At 37.7% G+C, this 16533-nt stretch overlaps 1 protein-coding gene across 1 annotated transcript in view; it reads left to right on the forward strand.

The window, feature by feature from the left end:
* Positions 1 to 82: 82 nt before the first annotated feature.
* The window catches only part of OGT (O-linked N-acetylglucosamine (GlcNAc) transferase), a gene marked incomplete at its 5' end in the record, with an annotated part of 28859 nt that continues 12408 nt past the window's right edge, over positions 83 to 16533 (forward strand). Inside the window, 17 exons of the mRNA XM_032474676.1 lie at positions 83 to 148; positions 3447 to 3563; positions 5726 to 5805; positions 6363 to 6558; positions 6957 to 7097; positions 7688 to 7788; positions 8274 to 8427; positions 8521 to 8622; positions 8818 to 8997; positions 9655 to 9813; positions 9960 to 10049; positions 11904 to 12029; positions 12435 to 12605; positions 12717 to 12833; positions 12924 to 13094; positions 14494 to 14661; positions 15380 to 15462. Of these exons, the coding sequence (XP_032330567.1) occupies positions 83 to 148; positions 3447 to 3563; positions 5726 to 5805; positions 6363 to 6558; positions 6957 to 7097; positions 7688 to 7788; positions 8274 to 8427; positions 8521 to 8622; positions 8818 to 8997; positions 9655 to 9813; positions 9960 to 10049; positions 11904 to 12029; positions 12435 to 12605; positions 12717 to 12833; positions 12924 to 13094; positions 14494 to 14661; positions 15380 to 15462 (2222 nt within the window). The remainder of the gene's footprint in view (positions 149 to 3446; positions 3564 to 5725; positions 5806 to 6362; positions 6559 to 6956; positions 7098 to 7687; positions 7789 to 8273; positions 8428 to 8520; positions 8623 to 8817; positions 8998 to 9654; positions 9814 to 9959; positions 10050 to 11903; positions 12030 to 12434; positions 12606 to 12716; positions 12834 to 12923; positions 13095 to 14493; positions 14662 to 15379; positions 15463 to 16533) is intronic.

Genomic DNA, 16533 nt, shown 5'->3' on the forward strand with positions numbered 1-16533 from the left:
TATGCATTAAAGTAATTTCAAGATTTTTGGTTGACAAAGCAGAGTATAATTAATAACAGAGTTATCTCTGGGTTTCTAGGATTTGTACTGTGTTCGCAGTGACCTGGGGAACCTGCTCAAAGCCCTGGGTCGCTTGGAAGAAGCCAAGGTAGGTGTTTGATAGAACACATTTAAACATCAGTGTTATGAAAACTTGTACTTTTTGCCAAGTCTTCAACTCTTCATTGAGCTATCTTCACAAAACAGTCCTATGAAACTGAGGAAAACTGACGGCATGAATCACCTCAGACTAGAGCAGGGCCAGGCTTTGGCATACCTGTTCTAAATCTGGGGGTAAAGCAAGAACCTGAACATTTTGGAGCCTTTCTGCTGAGCTAGATCATCTTTATAACAATGGGCTCTGTCATGATCTTATGTGGGAATAAATAACATTCCTTCAAATCTGAGGCTTGCCTGCTGGTGACAAGCAGAGCGCCTGTGATTTGGCTCAAGACTCCTGTATGATGCAGGTGCCATTGAAAATGCTGCTCTTCTAAGTCCTTTGTGGCTTGTAAGTGGAGAAGAATTTCATCCAAATGTTACCCTGTAATACTGGCATTTAAAATTCTTATTTAACCTTCCTCCCTTCATCTTCCTCACCCTTTTTACAGTGGAAGAAAGGCTGTTAAATGATTGCAAATTAATAATTGGATCATCCTGCCCCTTGTCCCCACTCCCTTCCCTAAGTTCCTTTTTCCTCTTTTCCAGTCCTAGTTGTCTGCCTTCTTTTCTTCCTTACTTCCTTCTTTTATTCCTCCCCACCCCACCTCCTTTAAAAAAAAAGTCAGAAGGACAAAGCTGGTTTGTTTGGGAAATGGACTGATCGAAAGAAAACTTGCCAAAGTGGAAAGGTGGCTTTTAGCATTCTGTGTTTCCAAATAATGAATTTGAACACCAGGTTGGGTTATTAAAGCTTTTGGTATAATTTTAAATTAAATTTATAAATGAAATTGTCTTGTTACAAGCCACCTTACGCAACCGCGCTGCAGGGGTGAGGAGTGGGGAGAAACCAGAATGCTTCTGAAACTCCCACCTGTTGCTCTGAGCCCCACGCGCATGCTAATGCGTGGAGTGTATGCGCAGCGTAGCTGTCTGTTTGACTGCTTCATCCAGGGAGGGAGAAGGCTTTTTCAGCACCATCTAATATTAAAAGGCACTAGTTTTAAGTGCATAGCTCGTAAATTCTGCTGACACTTTGGATTAACCTTATGTAGGTTTCCAGCTAATGAACTGTAATTGATTTCAATCTTAGCTGATAAATCTAATTGGTAATTTATAGAACAAATACTTGATAAGCTTCTATTAATTGTCACCCCACCAAGCGGACAGCTAACATGAATTGCACTTCACTGCAGCTTTAGAGATCGGTTTAGGCTGAGACATTGCGCCTGCCTTAGGTTGCTGACTTCTTTATTTCAGAGCTCTGGAGACACCTAGTTTGAAAAATGTTATTCTGTTTTTGTGAGAACTTAGCGAACAAGAAAATACTCTTGAGTGAAATGCAATGTATTTCTTTTGTAATCAGTGCATTTGAAAATTCAAGCCAGCATATTCCTAGTAGATGGAAGCAAAATTAAGTTGTCTTTGTAGAAAATGAAGAGCCTTTCTTCCAGCAAAAATCCCCGCTGTATGCAATAGCCCTGATTAACCCTCTCCCTTCTGCATGTTTCCCATATTACAGACTTGAGACTGTCCTCATTCCCATATGTAATAGACATCCAAAGAATTTCAATTGCTTTGTTGAACTTTTACTAATGATCTTGTTTTTATTTTCTCTCTTGTTTTTGGTTTTTCACCATTGATATTGTATTTAGAAGGTTTCAGGTGGGTGAAACCTCCTATTCCATGCGTAAGGTGCCTCGCTGAAGGGAGCTCGAGGCCTGGATCTAGGGCAGACACACACCTCCTCCTCTTCCAGCAAGGAACGCACCGAAAAGTCACATGATGAGAAATATGGTAACGGGTTTGTAACTGCCACAGCAAAACAATTTGCCTCCATGCCTGAATCTTCTGTCTTGTGGCTTCAGAAACAGCTTAAAATAATTTTATTTACGAGCAAGTTATGTAAGAGAATGTTTTATACTATAGCCACAATTCTGTCAAAAATAAGTAAAAGTTAATTGATATTAAAAATTATTAGAGATAATTTACTAGTAAAAGCTTCTAACTCTTCTTGTTGTTCATTTTTTTCCTTTTTTCTTCTTTGTTTGGATTGCAGCATTCTGCTCTTCTGATGATGCGCTGTGACCCTGCAGTAGCGCAAAGGCTGCGCAGCGTTAATGCGCGATGCGTGCGAATGAGCCCCTGTGAACGGTTGACTAGATGAGTAATCTGATTGACTGGCTCCCTCAGTCCTATTCTGTAGCCTTTTTGGATAAAATTGGGTTTTAACATACCTCGAGTCCAACTAATCTCATTAAACAAATATTCTCTATGGGCCTGTCTAGTAGATTAATGGATCTGGTTGGCCGTTTGCTGCGTCTAGGGGTGTTCTATGTAGCGCAGCAGTTCGCAGCGATTGCGCAGTGCGATGCTGTTAGGTTGCGCAAGCGATGTTTGCGCTCGCATTACAGGGACCTCAACCTAGGTGCAATCCTGTCATATGAGGTTTCAGCTTCAGTCCCCCTTCGGAGACAGGGGCATTGTGAGGATGTGACTGGTAGCCTGGCCTTGTGATAGCTGTCTGACTTGGCGGGAAGGCATTTTTCTCCTCAGTAGCATAGTTTTGATGTTAGGAACATTGTTTACTTAGAGCAGCACTTCCCAAAATGTGTTTTATAGTATTCTCATAAAATGCTCAATAAAAGAAGAGTTCCATGGTCAACGAAGTTCAGGGACCCCTGTGTATACTATTAAAGGCTTAGGGAAGTCCTGTAGTCAAGAAACCTGTTTTCTCTTTTCCTAATTTATTTGGTCATGAAACCCTTTTTTCTAGTGATACCTATTAACATGTCTTAGAACACACTTTGGGTAACTGGGTGGGGGTGGGGTGGGTGGGTAGGGGGTGGGGAAGAACTTGGCCTTAAGTGGTGCCTTCTAGATACCACTTGAAAACAGAGCGAGAGCCCTTAGGTGTTCAGATAAGAGAAGTCCAGCATGGAGTCTTAGGTACCTGACTTCCCGGTTAAGTCCTAGTGTAAGGGCTGGCCATTGGTTGGCAGAACTGAACATGGTGGTTTGCACCTGGGTTCTGGTGGCGCAGGCGCAGGAGCAGCCAGCTGTGGCAGCGCATTAGTTTTGGCGCAAGCGAGCCTATGCTGCAGGGTCACTTTTGGCTGGTCAGAGAAGGAATAATGATATCACCTTCTTCCCCTCCCCACCCCAATCTTTTTTTTTTCCCTTTACGAATTTTCCCCTTTCCCTTTACCTCCTTTCCCTCCCGTCTTCTTTCATTAACCCCTCCTAAGGCATGTTATTTGAAAGCAATTGAGACGCAACCGAACTTTGCAGTAGCTTGGAGTAATCTTGGCTGTGTTTTCAATGCACAAGGGGAGATTTGGCTTGCAATTCATCACTTTGAAAAGGTTAGTTGTTAAATTAATAATTGGTATTTATGAAGTGCTTATGTATGCAGGGTGTGTTTGCTAGAACTAAATAACAGGCCTTTACTTAACCAGTCACATAGTATCTTTGTTTTTCTGACAGTACTGCACCATTTGCTGGATGGTGTATGGCAGTTTACAGTTTTGCATTGAAAAGACATACTTAGTAATTAAAACCTCTTTAAATGGGTAACTTTACTGTAAAGAAGCACGGTCTCTTGTTGAAAAGACGCATTCCAGATCTGGGGCAGGAAATGTACAAAATGAATTTGGAGTGCTTTGTCATACTAGAAAGCAAGGAAGTTTTGATATTTTTATGTCAGAAGGACTCAGGAGGCAACTGAAAGAGGCTCCTACTGGCTAAAGATGGGAGTTGAATGTCAGGAATAATAAATGAAATATATTGAAACTTATCAAATACATTCAAATCCATGAGTTCATAATTATACTAATAAGAAATTCATTGGTCACTTTTGAAAGATAAGGAGCAACTCATTTTGAAACTGGTTAAAAAGTTGTCCTCTCTCTCCAGTATGGAACTGGACAGCAGGAGTTTCTAAGTGTTCTAGCTAATAAATGAAGAAGGAATGATAGAATATCACCAATAATAAATTCAGGCATTTATCAGTGGCAAAAAAAGACAACTAGGCATTTTGTCCTTTGTGATAGAAGTAAATAGTTCCACCAGTGAAGTAGCCTTGCAAAAAGGGAAAAGAACCTAAATCTGATTAAGTTTATAATTCTCACTACCAATTTACAGGAGATACATGGGACAAGGAAACATAAAATCCAAACTAATGGGAAGCTGTGTAGGACAATGATCTGATTTCTTCAACAAATTACAGAAATAAAAATGGAGACTTAAATCAAACTTTTAATTTAAAAGATTAAAAGAAACTCACAAAGGCATGTTGACAAATTGTATGGGTCTTATTTGGATCCTGAATCAATGATACTGAGAAATTGGACCACTGAATAGATATTTGATACTAAGGAATTGCTGTCTTTTTTTTTTAAAGCTGTGATATTGGTATTGTGGTTATATTAGGAGGAAAAATTATTCCCATATTTTTGAAATATTTTTGGATGAACTGTTATGTCTGGGATTAGCTTAAATGACCTGGGAAGTGGGGGCAGTTTGGTTGGAATATAGATTAAATAAGATTGAACGTGATTTTTTTAGTCGTTGAAGCTGGATAATGGAGACCTGGGGGCTTGCTATATTCCTCTGCTTTTGTATATATTTGAAATTTTCCATAGTAAAAAGTTAAGTTTTGGAGGGTGGACATCTATCACTCTAGACGATCTAAGTTAAGAGCATCATTCTATCTACTACAGAGTTGCCATCTAAGTGACGAGGAAGTGTTTTTAATGAATCTTAAATATATTCATTTACTCATTATCTTTACCTTTTCAAGATTTCAGTTCAGGTTTCCACTTATTACACTATAAGAGTGCCTACTCTCTTGCTCAGAGGTTCTCTACCTTGGTTGCACATGAGGAACTTGTAAAGATGTGGAGGTCCTGGCCCCATTTTCAGAGGGTCTGATTTAACTGGCCTCTGATGGAGCCATTTAGGAGGTGAATTCTAATATGCTGCCAGGGTTGAGAATTACTGCTCTCGATATATCTGGTCATATTTTAAGACAGCTTCAGAACTATCTGGCTGAAATCACTTAATGCCTAGTATGTTCTTTAAGTAATGTATTTTTACTGAGTATACGGCTCTAATTACATATCTTACTAAGGTCTGAGTATACAGTTGTAGTTACTGAGGTGTATATTTCCTTTTTCAGTTAGAGCTGCTGGTTTTTTAGAAGAGTTAGGCTGATTAATCGAGAATAAAATAGGGCCAAACCATTAGAACTATTCAGCTTAATAAAATTGGAGCAGACCCAATTTAAAATTTTTCCCTTCAGGACACATTTTGCTCTTATATTGCATGGGAAGTTATTGTGATAATGTTGAGATTATGAATAATGAGTGGGTACTAAAATAATTGGATTTTAAAAAGGAAAGAAATAAAATTTGATTATATTAGAAAATGTAATTGGAGGTCTAAAATTTCTCAGAGTAAAACATTATAATTGGGAAGTTAATCTGAAATCCTAACTTGCTCTAAGTAACTGTCTTGTAATTTTTAGGCAGTCACCCTTGACCCCAATTTTTTGGATGCTTATATCAATTTAGGAAATGTCTTGAAAGAGGCACGGATTTTTGACAGGTGAGAGCATGTTCTATTTGGAGTCTTTGTTGTATCAACACTTGAGAGTTTGGCCTGAAATTATGACAATGGTTCATTGAAATACACTTTCCTTTTCTACCATGTTGCTTTCCTCTGATCAGGTTTGCTATGTTACCTTTTATTATAGGTTTATTATTGCCTGACTTCTCATTGTTGGTTTTTCACAAAACCATTATCCTTCTCACTAGAAATTTAGTTGAAGTTTCCTTTATTGTAAAATTGTTGAAATGGTTACCTTTTTGACTAAATTATTCCTTTGATTTGATTCACAAAGCTAAGTAAATCCTGACTTTTAATTTTTTGTTGTTGCTGTCAAAGGAAAGCCTGTTTCTTATGTGGGAATAGAAAAATTTTCAGTGTAAAAATACATTTTATAAAGGTGCAGTTTTTATTTGAAGTATAGTATGGCATGTATTAATTGTAAATAGTTGCAATTCATTGATACGCTTTGATGCAGTATAGCATGAATTAATTGTAAAAAAGCGTCCATTAAAAGTTAGTTGCATTGTGTGTGTGTGTTTTTTCTTTATTTACAGAGCTGTGGCAGCTTACCTTCGTGCCCTAAGTTTGAGTCCAAACCATGCAGTGGTACACGGCAATCTGGCTTGTGTATACTATGAGCAAGGCCTGATAGACCTGGCAATAGACACCTATAGGCGTGCCATTGAACTGCAACCACATTTCCCTGATGCTTACTGCAACTTAGCCAATGCTCTCAAAGAGAAGGGCAGTGTAAGAATTTTTATTCAGTCTTATTTCTTTGTTACCGAGTAGGATTAAAAAGTCTTTTTTTGTAAATATTGTTATTAATATTAAGGGGGAGGATATAGCTCAAGTAGCAGAGTTCATGCTTAGCATACACGAGTTCCTGGGTTCAATCCCCAATGCCTCCATTAAAAACAAATAAGTAAATAAACCTAATTCCACCCCCCCCCACCAAAAAAGAAAGAATATTGAGGCAGTAAATTGTTTTACTTTGGAGTTTCGGTTGAGAGGAAGAATAGCAAAAAATAACTATTTTCTGGAATACTACCAGTCATTAGGCTTAACTGAGCAATTGCTAGAATAGTATCCGGGGTGGCTCTGTTATTCCTCTGTAAAGGTTTCAAAAAGTTTGTTTTGTTTTTTAGGTTGCCGAAGCAGAAGATTGTTATAATACAGCTCTCCGGCTGTGCCCCACCCATGCAGACTCACTGAATAACCTAGCCAATATCAAACGAGAACAGGGAAACATTGAAGAGGCAGTTCGCTTGTATCGTAAAGCGTTAGAGGTATGTTGAGGATGGTGTGGCTGGATATTTTGTCTGTGGTAGTAGAGGGAAGGCAGTTAAGTTTGCCACGTCATCCATCTCTTTTGTCAAAATAAGTAGTGGTTGAGTCATTTGTTGAACAGTAATTGGGTACCTAAGGTATGAGTGAGGTCCTGTGTGACATTTAAGAAAATCCTTAACACTGAGTTTGTTATTTTATGGGTAGATTAGATCTGTACACACAAAAAATTAAATAGTAAGCTATAGTTCAAGAGAAGTTACCAATGAGTATACAATTTCAGTGCCTAATGGCTGTAATGTTGGTTGGTAGGTGTGGTAGAAATTTTGAAGAGAGGGATTCTGGAGTCATCAACATAAACTAAGATGAGGAGAGGTCTGCCTCATTATGTTTTGAAGCAAGGAGGGGTATAAAATAAAGGAAGAGGTAGAATTTGAACTACTTGGCTTTGAAAAATGAATGGACTTGGAGGATGTGGAGAGAAGTGTAGGGATATAAAGGTACTTGAGCAAAGTTCTTGTGGTAAATTATTACTTCTGTGTTAGCAGGTTTAAAAAAAAAAAATCTCAGTTATCATCTTGACTCTTTATAGGTCTTCCCAGAGTTTGCTGCTGCCCATTCAAATTTAGCAAGTGTATTGCAGCAGCAGGGAAAACTGCAGGAAGCTCTGATGCATTATAAGGAGGCTATTCGGTAAGAAACTCACAGCCTTATTTTCTATTTTTCTTTTTTTAAAGTTTTTACAGAAACAGACTTGCAGACTTAGTAAACAGTCTTATGGTTACCAGGGAAAGGGGGTGGGAAGGGATAAATTTGGAAGTTTGAGATTTACAAGTGTTAGCCACTGTATATAAAAATAAATTTTAAGAAGTTTCTTTTGTATAGCACAGGGAACTATGTTCAATATCTTGTAATAACCTTTAGTGGGAAAAAAATACGAAAATGAATATATGTATGTGTACGTGTGACTGGGACATTGTGCTGTATGCCAGAGATTGACATATTGTAATTGACTGTAGTTCATTAAAAATATAAAAAAGAATTTTAAAAAGTTTTTAAATGTCTGGCATTTGGCACATTTGGCATGTGGGACTTTTAATAACAGCAGACTAAATTAACATTACAGGGGGTTAAAGGTTTTTGTACTAGATAAATAAAACCTTTGTCTTCTCCTTTAGAATCAGTCCTACCTTTGCTGATGCCTACTCTAATATGGGAAACACTCTAAAGGAGATGCAAGATGTGCAGGGAGCCTTGCAGTGTTACACTCGTGCCATTCAGATTAATCCTGCATTTGCAGATGCCCACAGCAATCTGGCTTCCATTCACAAGGTACTACTGTTGATTATAATATGTGCATCTTGGCACCTAATGTTCAATGTTAGGAAAAAAATTTTAACCATCTCACTTTATTTTTTTTCCCAGGATTCAGGGAATATTCCAGAAGCAATAGCTTCTTATCGCACCGCTCTGAAACTTAAACCTGATTTTCCTGATGCTTATTGTAATTTGGCTCATTGCCTGCAGGTAAAAGAGTAACAGGCCAGTAATTGGCTTTCAGGGTTGTAATCACTTTTTAATTGTTATGTGCCATACTAATCCAAGCCTGGCTAGAGACAGTGTTTTTTTAATAGGTCATCTGACATTACTGTAGGCCAAAGACATAAAATGTTAAGTCCTGGAATAAGGGTTTCTGGATAATAACTTATTTTTGCCTCCTAGATTGTCTGTGATTGGACAGACTATGATGAGCGGATGAAGAAGTTGGTCAGCATCGTGGCTGACCAGTTAGAGAAGAATAGGTTGCCTTCTGTGCATCCTCATCATAGTATGCTGTATCCTCTTTCTCATGGCTTCAGGAAGGCTATTGCTGAGAGGCATGGGAACCTCTGCTTGGATAAGGTGTGATTCTTCTGTTTTAATCCTTTTGTTGTTACGTAAAATACAGACACAGAAAACTACGCAACTCAAATGTATGGCTTAATAAGCTCTCATCAGGTGAACACCTCCCAAGCTGAGAAATGAAACTTTGTGAGCCAGCCCAGAAGCCCCTTCCATTGTGTCCTGTCTTGATCATGATCCCTTCCACTGAAATACAAACAAGACACTGATGGTGTTTTCATTATTTTAAAGCCATAATTTTTAATTAAGTGTTTGGTATTTTATACTCACTTTTGAGAATTAGAGCACTACTTGATCAAAGGTGGGAATTTGCTCAGCAGAATAGAGTGCTAGGTGTAATTCTGTTTTTAAAAAATGTTTCCCTGCAGAATTTTCTAAAATGCAGGGTTTGTCATGCTCTGTCCACACTACCTCCTTCCTCCAAGTTTTAGATTTGCTTGGGCTGTTTTATAGGCCTCAGGAACAGGTCAGAGTATGAAGCTTATTATATAAACTGCTAAGGTTGCATTGAACTGGCTATATGAATTAAAGAAATTTTCTGAGCAAACCATCCCCAACATGTGTGAGATGTAGTTTTGGTGTTGTGTTTTTAGTCAGTTTTCCTAGATGAAAATTTACATATAGACTCAACTAACAAGCATTGAATTCCACTGATAGATTAATGTCCTTCATAAACCACCATATGAACATCCAAAAGACTTGAAGCTCAGTGATGGTCGACTGCGTGTAGGATATGTGAGCTCTGACTTTGGGAATCATCCCACTTCTCACCTGATGCAGTCTATCCCAGGCATGCACAATCCTGATAAATTTGAGGTAAGACTGATGTTTTCCTAGAATCACTATTTATAAAACCAAACACACAGTGGTGGCTTTATTATCACCGTTAAGTGTTAAGCCCAGTGTGTGTTTTGGAAAGAGTTGAGCCACGGTTATTAAATATACTATATGCTGCCTTTCAGGTATTCTGTTATGCCCTGAGCCCAGATGATGGCACTAACTTCCGAGTGAAGGTGATGGCAGAAGCCAATCATTTTATTGATCTTTCTCAGGTTGGTGATACTCTTATACTTCCAACTTTTATTTTGAGCCAGTAGTGAATAAAACTATTGGTGTATAGCTTGTATCTTGCATGATAGGTGTTTAACATCAGCTACTACATACACGTCGGTAATTGCTTTGATCTTACTTGCTTGATTGTTTACATTTATTACATTACATTTATAATCAGCATGGGTTTTGCTGAGGTTGCAAATGAAATAGAAATGGGGTTATTTGTGCTTAGACATAGAACTTTTCTGGAGATTGAGCTAGCACTTGTGACAGATAACTAATATTAACTGAATAAATTGAACAAAACAGTTGTTTAGAGGAAGAACAAATAGATCATTTAAAGGGCCTTTGCGTTTGGTTATCTTTATCTTTATTTCTGTGCTTGCTCTATTACTGTTTCCTCCAGGAGCAAAGGTTCTATGATAGATTAAGATTGGAACCTGTGAGGGAATTTATTTGCTGAAGGTATATAGACTAGAGTCTTTTCTTATAGACTCTTTGGCCACTTTGGTGACTAGTAGAAGTATGTAATGTATATCTAGTAATGCATTTATGAATCATAGAAGTCCTAGCAAAAGGGTTGTGAGACCCTTGCCATTTCATAAATAATGTGTACCAATATCTTTTGCATTGGTAGCTGTTGCTTTGGAAGTATACCTGACCATTCTTGATGTAGGGTTGGACTCTTTGTGACCAAGGAGCATACTGCCCTCCACCTTCAGGGACTCACTCACTCCTTATTGACTGATGTCTAAACTCTTTAAAAAATTATTTATTAATTACATTAATTGAAATCTAGTTGACATACAATATTATGTTACTTTCAGGTGTACTACATAGTTAATTGACATTTGCACACATTATGAAATGATCACCATGATAAGTCTAGTAACCATCTGTCCCCATACAAAGTTACTACAATATTACTGACCATTTTCCTTATGCTGTATATTATATCCCCGTGGCTTGCTTATTTTATAACTGGAGGTTTGTACTTGTTAATCCTGTCCACCTATTTTGCCCCCTCAACCCCTTCCCTCTGGCAACCACCCATATGTTCTCTGTATCTGAGTCTGGTTTTGTTTTGTTTTATTTGCTTATTTCTTGTTTTTTAGATTCCATAGGTAAGTGAGATCATACAGTATTTGTTTTTCTCTGTCTGATTTATTTCACTTAGCATAATACACTCTAGATCTATCCATGTTGTCACAAATGGCAAGATTTCTTTTTTTCCCCAATGGCTGAGGAGTATTCCATTGGGTATATATATATCACATCTTCTTTATCCATTCATCTATCGATGGACACTTAGGTTACTTCCATACCTTGGCTATTGTAAATAATGCTGCAGTGAACATTGGTGTGCATATATGAAGTCTAAACTCCTCAGCATGGCCTTTACAACCTTTCTGAGTTTGACTGCAACCTTGTTTGCCAGTGCTCTTCACCCACCATTCGCCCTCTGTATCAAATAGAAGTGATCTTCTCACCATTTTTAAAGCAACCGTGGACTTTACTCTGGTTCTTCATTCATATAGTTCTTTGTGAGATTGTATTCTGTCCAGCTCCCTCAAACTCCTACCCATCTTTGAAGGCCCATTTCAGATATCAGCTCCTCTAGGAAGCCTTGTTCATACATTCTGTTTAGAAGTAAACTCTCCTTCCTCTATCCTGTTTTTGTAATGCTTTGGGCCCAATTTAATTTCACTTAACTATATTTTTACCTTGCATTAATGTCATTTGTGTTCTTGCTACTTCTGCAACTGGAAATTTGAATTTTGTTTAATACCATTAAGACTAGTTGAATTAGTCTGAGATTATACGTAGTAAGACCTCATTTTTGTATTCCATAGATTCCATGCAATGGAAAAGCAGCGGATCGCATCCATCAAGATGGTATACACATTCTTGTAAATATGAATGGTTATACCAAGGGTGCTCGAAATGAACTCTTTGCTCTCAGGCCAGCTCCTATTCAGGTAATGGAAATAATAATAATCACTTACGGTGTTTATTGGGCTAAGAAGACAGTGATGTATTTTTTCCTCCCTCTGGTTACCTGGCATTTGAAATAATAGGGCAGACACTCTTATGAAAAAAGTGTGGTTCTTGAAAATGCACAGGGGAAAGAAATTTTGAGTGTAGACCACCATGCCCACAGGTACATGTATATGGAGACATGCCATTTGTAGTTGGGTATGAACAGTTTTGTCTTGTAAATTGGAAAAACGTTTTAACATTTAGAAGGTTAGTCTAAAATATTACTTGATTGCTCTAGGCTAAAGAAGTCAACCCTCCTTGTTTTTTTTGTTTACTTATTTAATTTGGACCCTTTTTAGGAAGGTTCTTAGTTTCTGGTCTGAATTTTTTTTTTTTTCTTTTAGGCAATGTGGCTTGGGTACCCTGGGACTAGTGGCGCGCTTTTCATGGATTATATCATCACTGATCAGGAAACTTCACCTGCTGAAGTTGCTGAGCAGTATTCTGAGAAACTGGCTTATATGCCCCATACTTTCTTTATTGGTGATCATGCTAATATGTTCCCTCACCTGAAGGTAGGTAGAAAAACAGTGCTATGGGGGAACTGCAAAGAACTGTAGTCATTTATTTCCTTGCTGTTGTTTCCATGCATCCTAAAAGACATGTCTGAAACTTTTTCCGGTTAGAAAAAAGCAGTCATCGATTTCAAGTCAAATGGGCACATTTATGACAATCGGATTGTGCTGAATGGCATCGACCTCAAAGCATTTCTTGATAGTCTACCAGATGTGAAAATTGTCAAGGTCAGAACCTGGTCAATATTGTCATTGAAATAAAGTTATCTGCATTTGGGATCTTTTCCCTAATGGTGTATTTTGTGTAATTATTTTAAGATGAAATGTCCTGATGGAGGAGACAATGCAGACAGCAGTAATACAGCTCTTAATATGCCTGTCATTCCTATGAATACTATTGCAGAAGCAGTTATTGAAATGATTAACAGAGGACAAATTCAGATAACAATTAATGGATTCAGTATTAGCAATGGACTGGCAACTACCCAGGTGAGAAGAGATTAAGAGAACATAATATGTACCACCACGTAAGCATGCTGTTTTCTTTAAATCTCGTAACTCTAGGAGATAAGCATCATTATTTTTGTTTTATGGATGAGAAGATGAATTCAGTGAAAATTGGCATCTTATATAGGTTTGTTTGATTTAAAAAGTCTCTCGGATTCAGCCAGCAGGTTACTTCGTGAGAGTCTTCTGTGCTAATACCTTGTTACTCCCTGCCTGTGGTTTTACTCTCATCAGTGGTGAACTGTCTGTAGGCATAGTACTGTTTCTTGATCTGTAACTCACCTTTTCCCCAGGTAAATCTTACTTATCTTTAAGACTTTCAGTTCAGACAGCTCTTCCAGGAGTCCATTTCTGTCTGTATCCCTAATGTCCCCTTCCCTGCTCCATTAGTACCTGTCTTCTCTGCTTCTGTAATATTTGGGATATATCTTTATGTCCAGCACAACATATTATAATTCCTTGGGTTTGTATGTATTCTCCACTGAATTGAATTACTTTAGGGCCTGTCTCCTAGTCACAGTAATGTAGTATGTGGTCAGTAAATGTATATTGCATACTTGAATAAGTGAATATGTAGGTCTCTCAGGAGATCATAAGGTAAGGATCTCTGACCTCTTAGCAGTAAATAGTTTTAGTGGTATAACAGTTTATACAAAGGGTGCTTGAAGTGAACTCTTTGCTCTCAGGCCAGCCCCTATTCAGGTAAAGGAATTAATCACTCACAGTGTATACTGGACTAAAAAGACAATGGTATGTTTTTTTCCCCCTCGTTTACTGGCCTTTGAAACAATAGGGCAGACATACTTGGCTTAAGAAAAGAAGTAAAATTCTTCAAGTGTACAGGGACAAAGAATTTTGAGTGTAGAACACAATGCACATATGTATGAAATGTCCTTACACACCAGGAATAGTCACATAACAATGTAAGGCAGTATCCAGATATGTGGGAATTGCACGATAGGACTGTGATTGTGTACCTAGATGCTCAGAAATGGTGATGATCAATGTGAGGAGAGGTAGTCTTAGTAGAGATCATTTGAAAGAGTAATTTAAGTTTAGCCTTAAAAGGTGGATGTGATTTAGAAAAGGACATTTCATTCGTGAAGAAAAGAGTGAGCAAAAGCTTGAATTAATAGGGTTTTGAAGAGAACTTTTTGGCTAGAGTGAGTTCATAGTGCAGTCCCCCCCCAATTGAGATAATGCTGTAACTTTTTTCCTTTTTTTTTTAACTTAATACGTCATGAATATTTTCTCATTATAGTTCAGTGACATAACTTTTCATAGTTATACCACTTTGCATCATGAGGATTTTTTATTGATTAAATAATATTGGACTATATTGATTTTAAATATAATCATCATACTCTTTTTCTTGTTCTAGATTAACAATAAAGCTGCCACTGGAGAGGAGGTTCCCCGTACCATTATTGTAACCACCCGTTCTCAGTACGGGTTACCAGAAGATGCCATTGTGTACTGTAACTTTAATCAGTTATACAAAATTGACCCTTCAACTTTGCAGATGTGGGCAAACGTGAGTATACAGAGAGTCATTGTTTATTTATTTATTTTTATTTTATTTTATTTATTTTTACTTTTTTTTTAGTGAAGTATAGTCAGTTTACAATGTGTCAATTTCTGGTGTACAGCACAGTGCTCAGTCATACATGAATATACGTATATTCGTTTTCATATTCTTTTTCACCATAAGCTACTACAAGATATCGAATATAGTTCCCTGTGCTATACAGTGTGAATTTGTTTATCTATTTTATATACACCAGTCAGTATCTGCACATCTTAGAGATTCATTATTAATGTGTAGAGAATACTACTCTGTATATAAGCCACCCGGCTGAGGTTGCTCCCCCAGCCTCCATTCAGGAGCTATTGTGCTCTTTTTTTTTTTTTTTAACATTTTTTTAAATTGAGTTATAGTCATTTTACAATGTTGTGTCAGTATTGTGCTCATTTCTAATCTTCGAAAGAAACAGTTTGAGATTTTTCAACTATTTTTTAATTTCTCCTTCGAGTGCCTAATAGCACATCGTGAACCTTTTAAATTTATGTATTCAAAAGCAAGGATCAGCAAACTTTTTCTTAAAGGGCCAGATGGTAAATATTTTCTTTTTTGAGGAGGTGGGTGGGGGAAGTAGTTAGGTTTACTTATTTATTTATTTTTAGAGGAAGTACTGGGGATTGAACCCAGGACCTTGTGTATGCTAAGCCTGGGCTCTACCACTTGAGCTATACCCTCCCCCCTCCAGGTGGTATTTTCGGTTTTGCAGTCGTACTCAAGACATATCTGCTTGCCTCTGCCATCGAAGCAGGAAAACAGCACATTCTTTATGTAAGCAAATGTGTGTAGCTGTGTTTTAATAAATTTTTATTTACAAAAACAGGCAACATAGGGGGAGGGTATAGCTCAGTGGTAGAGCATGTGCTTAGCATGCATGAGGTCCTGGGTTCAATTCCTGGTTCTTCTGTTAAAATTAAAAAAAAAAACCCATAACCTAATTACCTCACCCCCCAGTAAACAAACAAACAAATAAAATTTGTTTAAAAAAGACAACATGCCAGATTTGGCTCACAGGCTGTAGTTTGCCAGCCTATGGTCTAAACTGATAGAAAAGCTGTTATGTACATCCACCCGTGTTTGACAGCATTCTTGCAGTATTGTAGAGTTAGAACCAGGAAAGAATTGGGATATGCTGTTACTTCTTAGTCAGTTCGTCAGACCAGTTTGCATAAGCGGGACTTCTGAAAGTTCTAAACTTTGCTGTCCAGATCTGGCTGTTATTCCATAGAGCTGAAGTGGAGACAATTCTTGATTGATCTTTCTTCTGATTAATATCTGTTGTTTTTGTTTGTTTTTGTTTATAAAGGAGAAGGGGTGGAGGAGAAGAGGAAGCAGATGAGTACGGGTTTACTATCCCTTAATCTTCACTTCCTCATTTCAAAAAACCTGAAAACCAAAAGCTTGTTCATAAGTTTATGGCAAATTTATTTGGCAGCAAACCTACCTGAACTGATGTTAGGCTGTTTATGGTTCTTTATTTATTCCATTTAGTATGAATATTCCTGTATCTCAGTGTGGAGATACTAATATGTTAATTTATGGGGAGCTGCCACTGAGGATGTTATGTAATTTATATACACTGTACTATTTAAAAAAACCTGAAATATTCTAAATTCTGAAATCCATCTGTTCTCATGGCTTTCAGAGAAGGGATGGTGAACTTGTACATTGCATAGATGTAGATCTAAATTAGAGGTTGGCAAACTATGGCCTATGAGCCAAGTCCAGTCCACTGCCTGTTTTTGTAAATAAAATTCTATTGACACGCAGCCATGCCTACTCATTTGCATATTGTCTGTGGCTGCTTTCTAGTGGCAAGGGCAGAACTGGGTAGTTATGGCA

The sequence above is a fragment of the Camelus ferus genome, chromosome X (genome assembly GCF_009834535.1).
Source record: "Camelus ferus isolate YT-003-E chromosome X, BCGSAC_Cfer_1.0, whole genome shotgun sequence".
NCBI lineage: Eukaryota > Metazoa > Chordata > Mammalia > Artiodactyla > Camelidae > Camelus > Camelus ferus.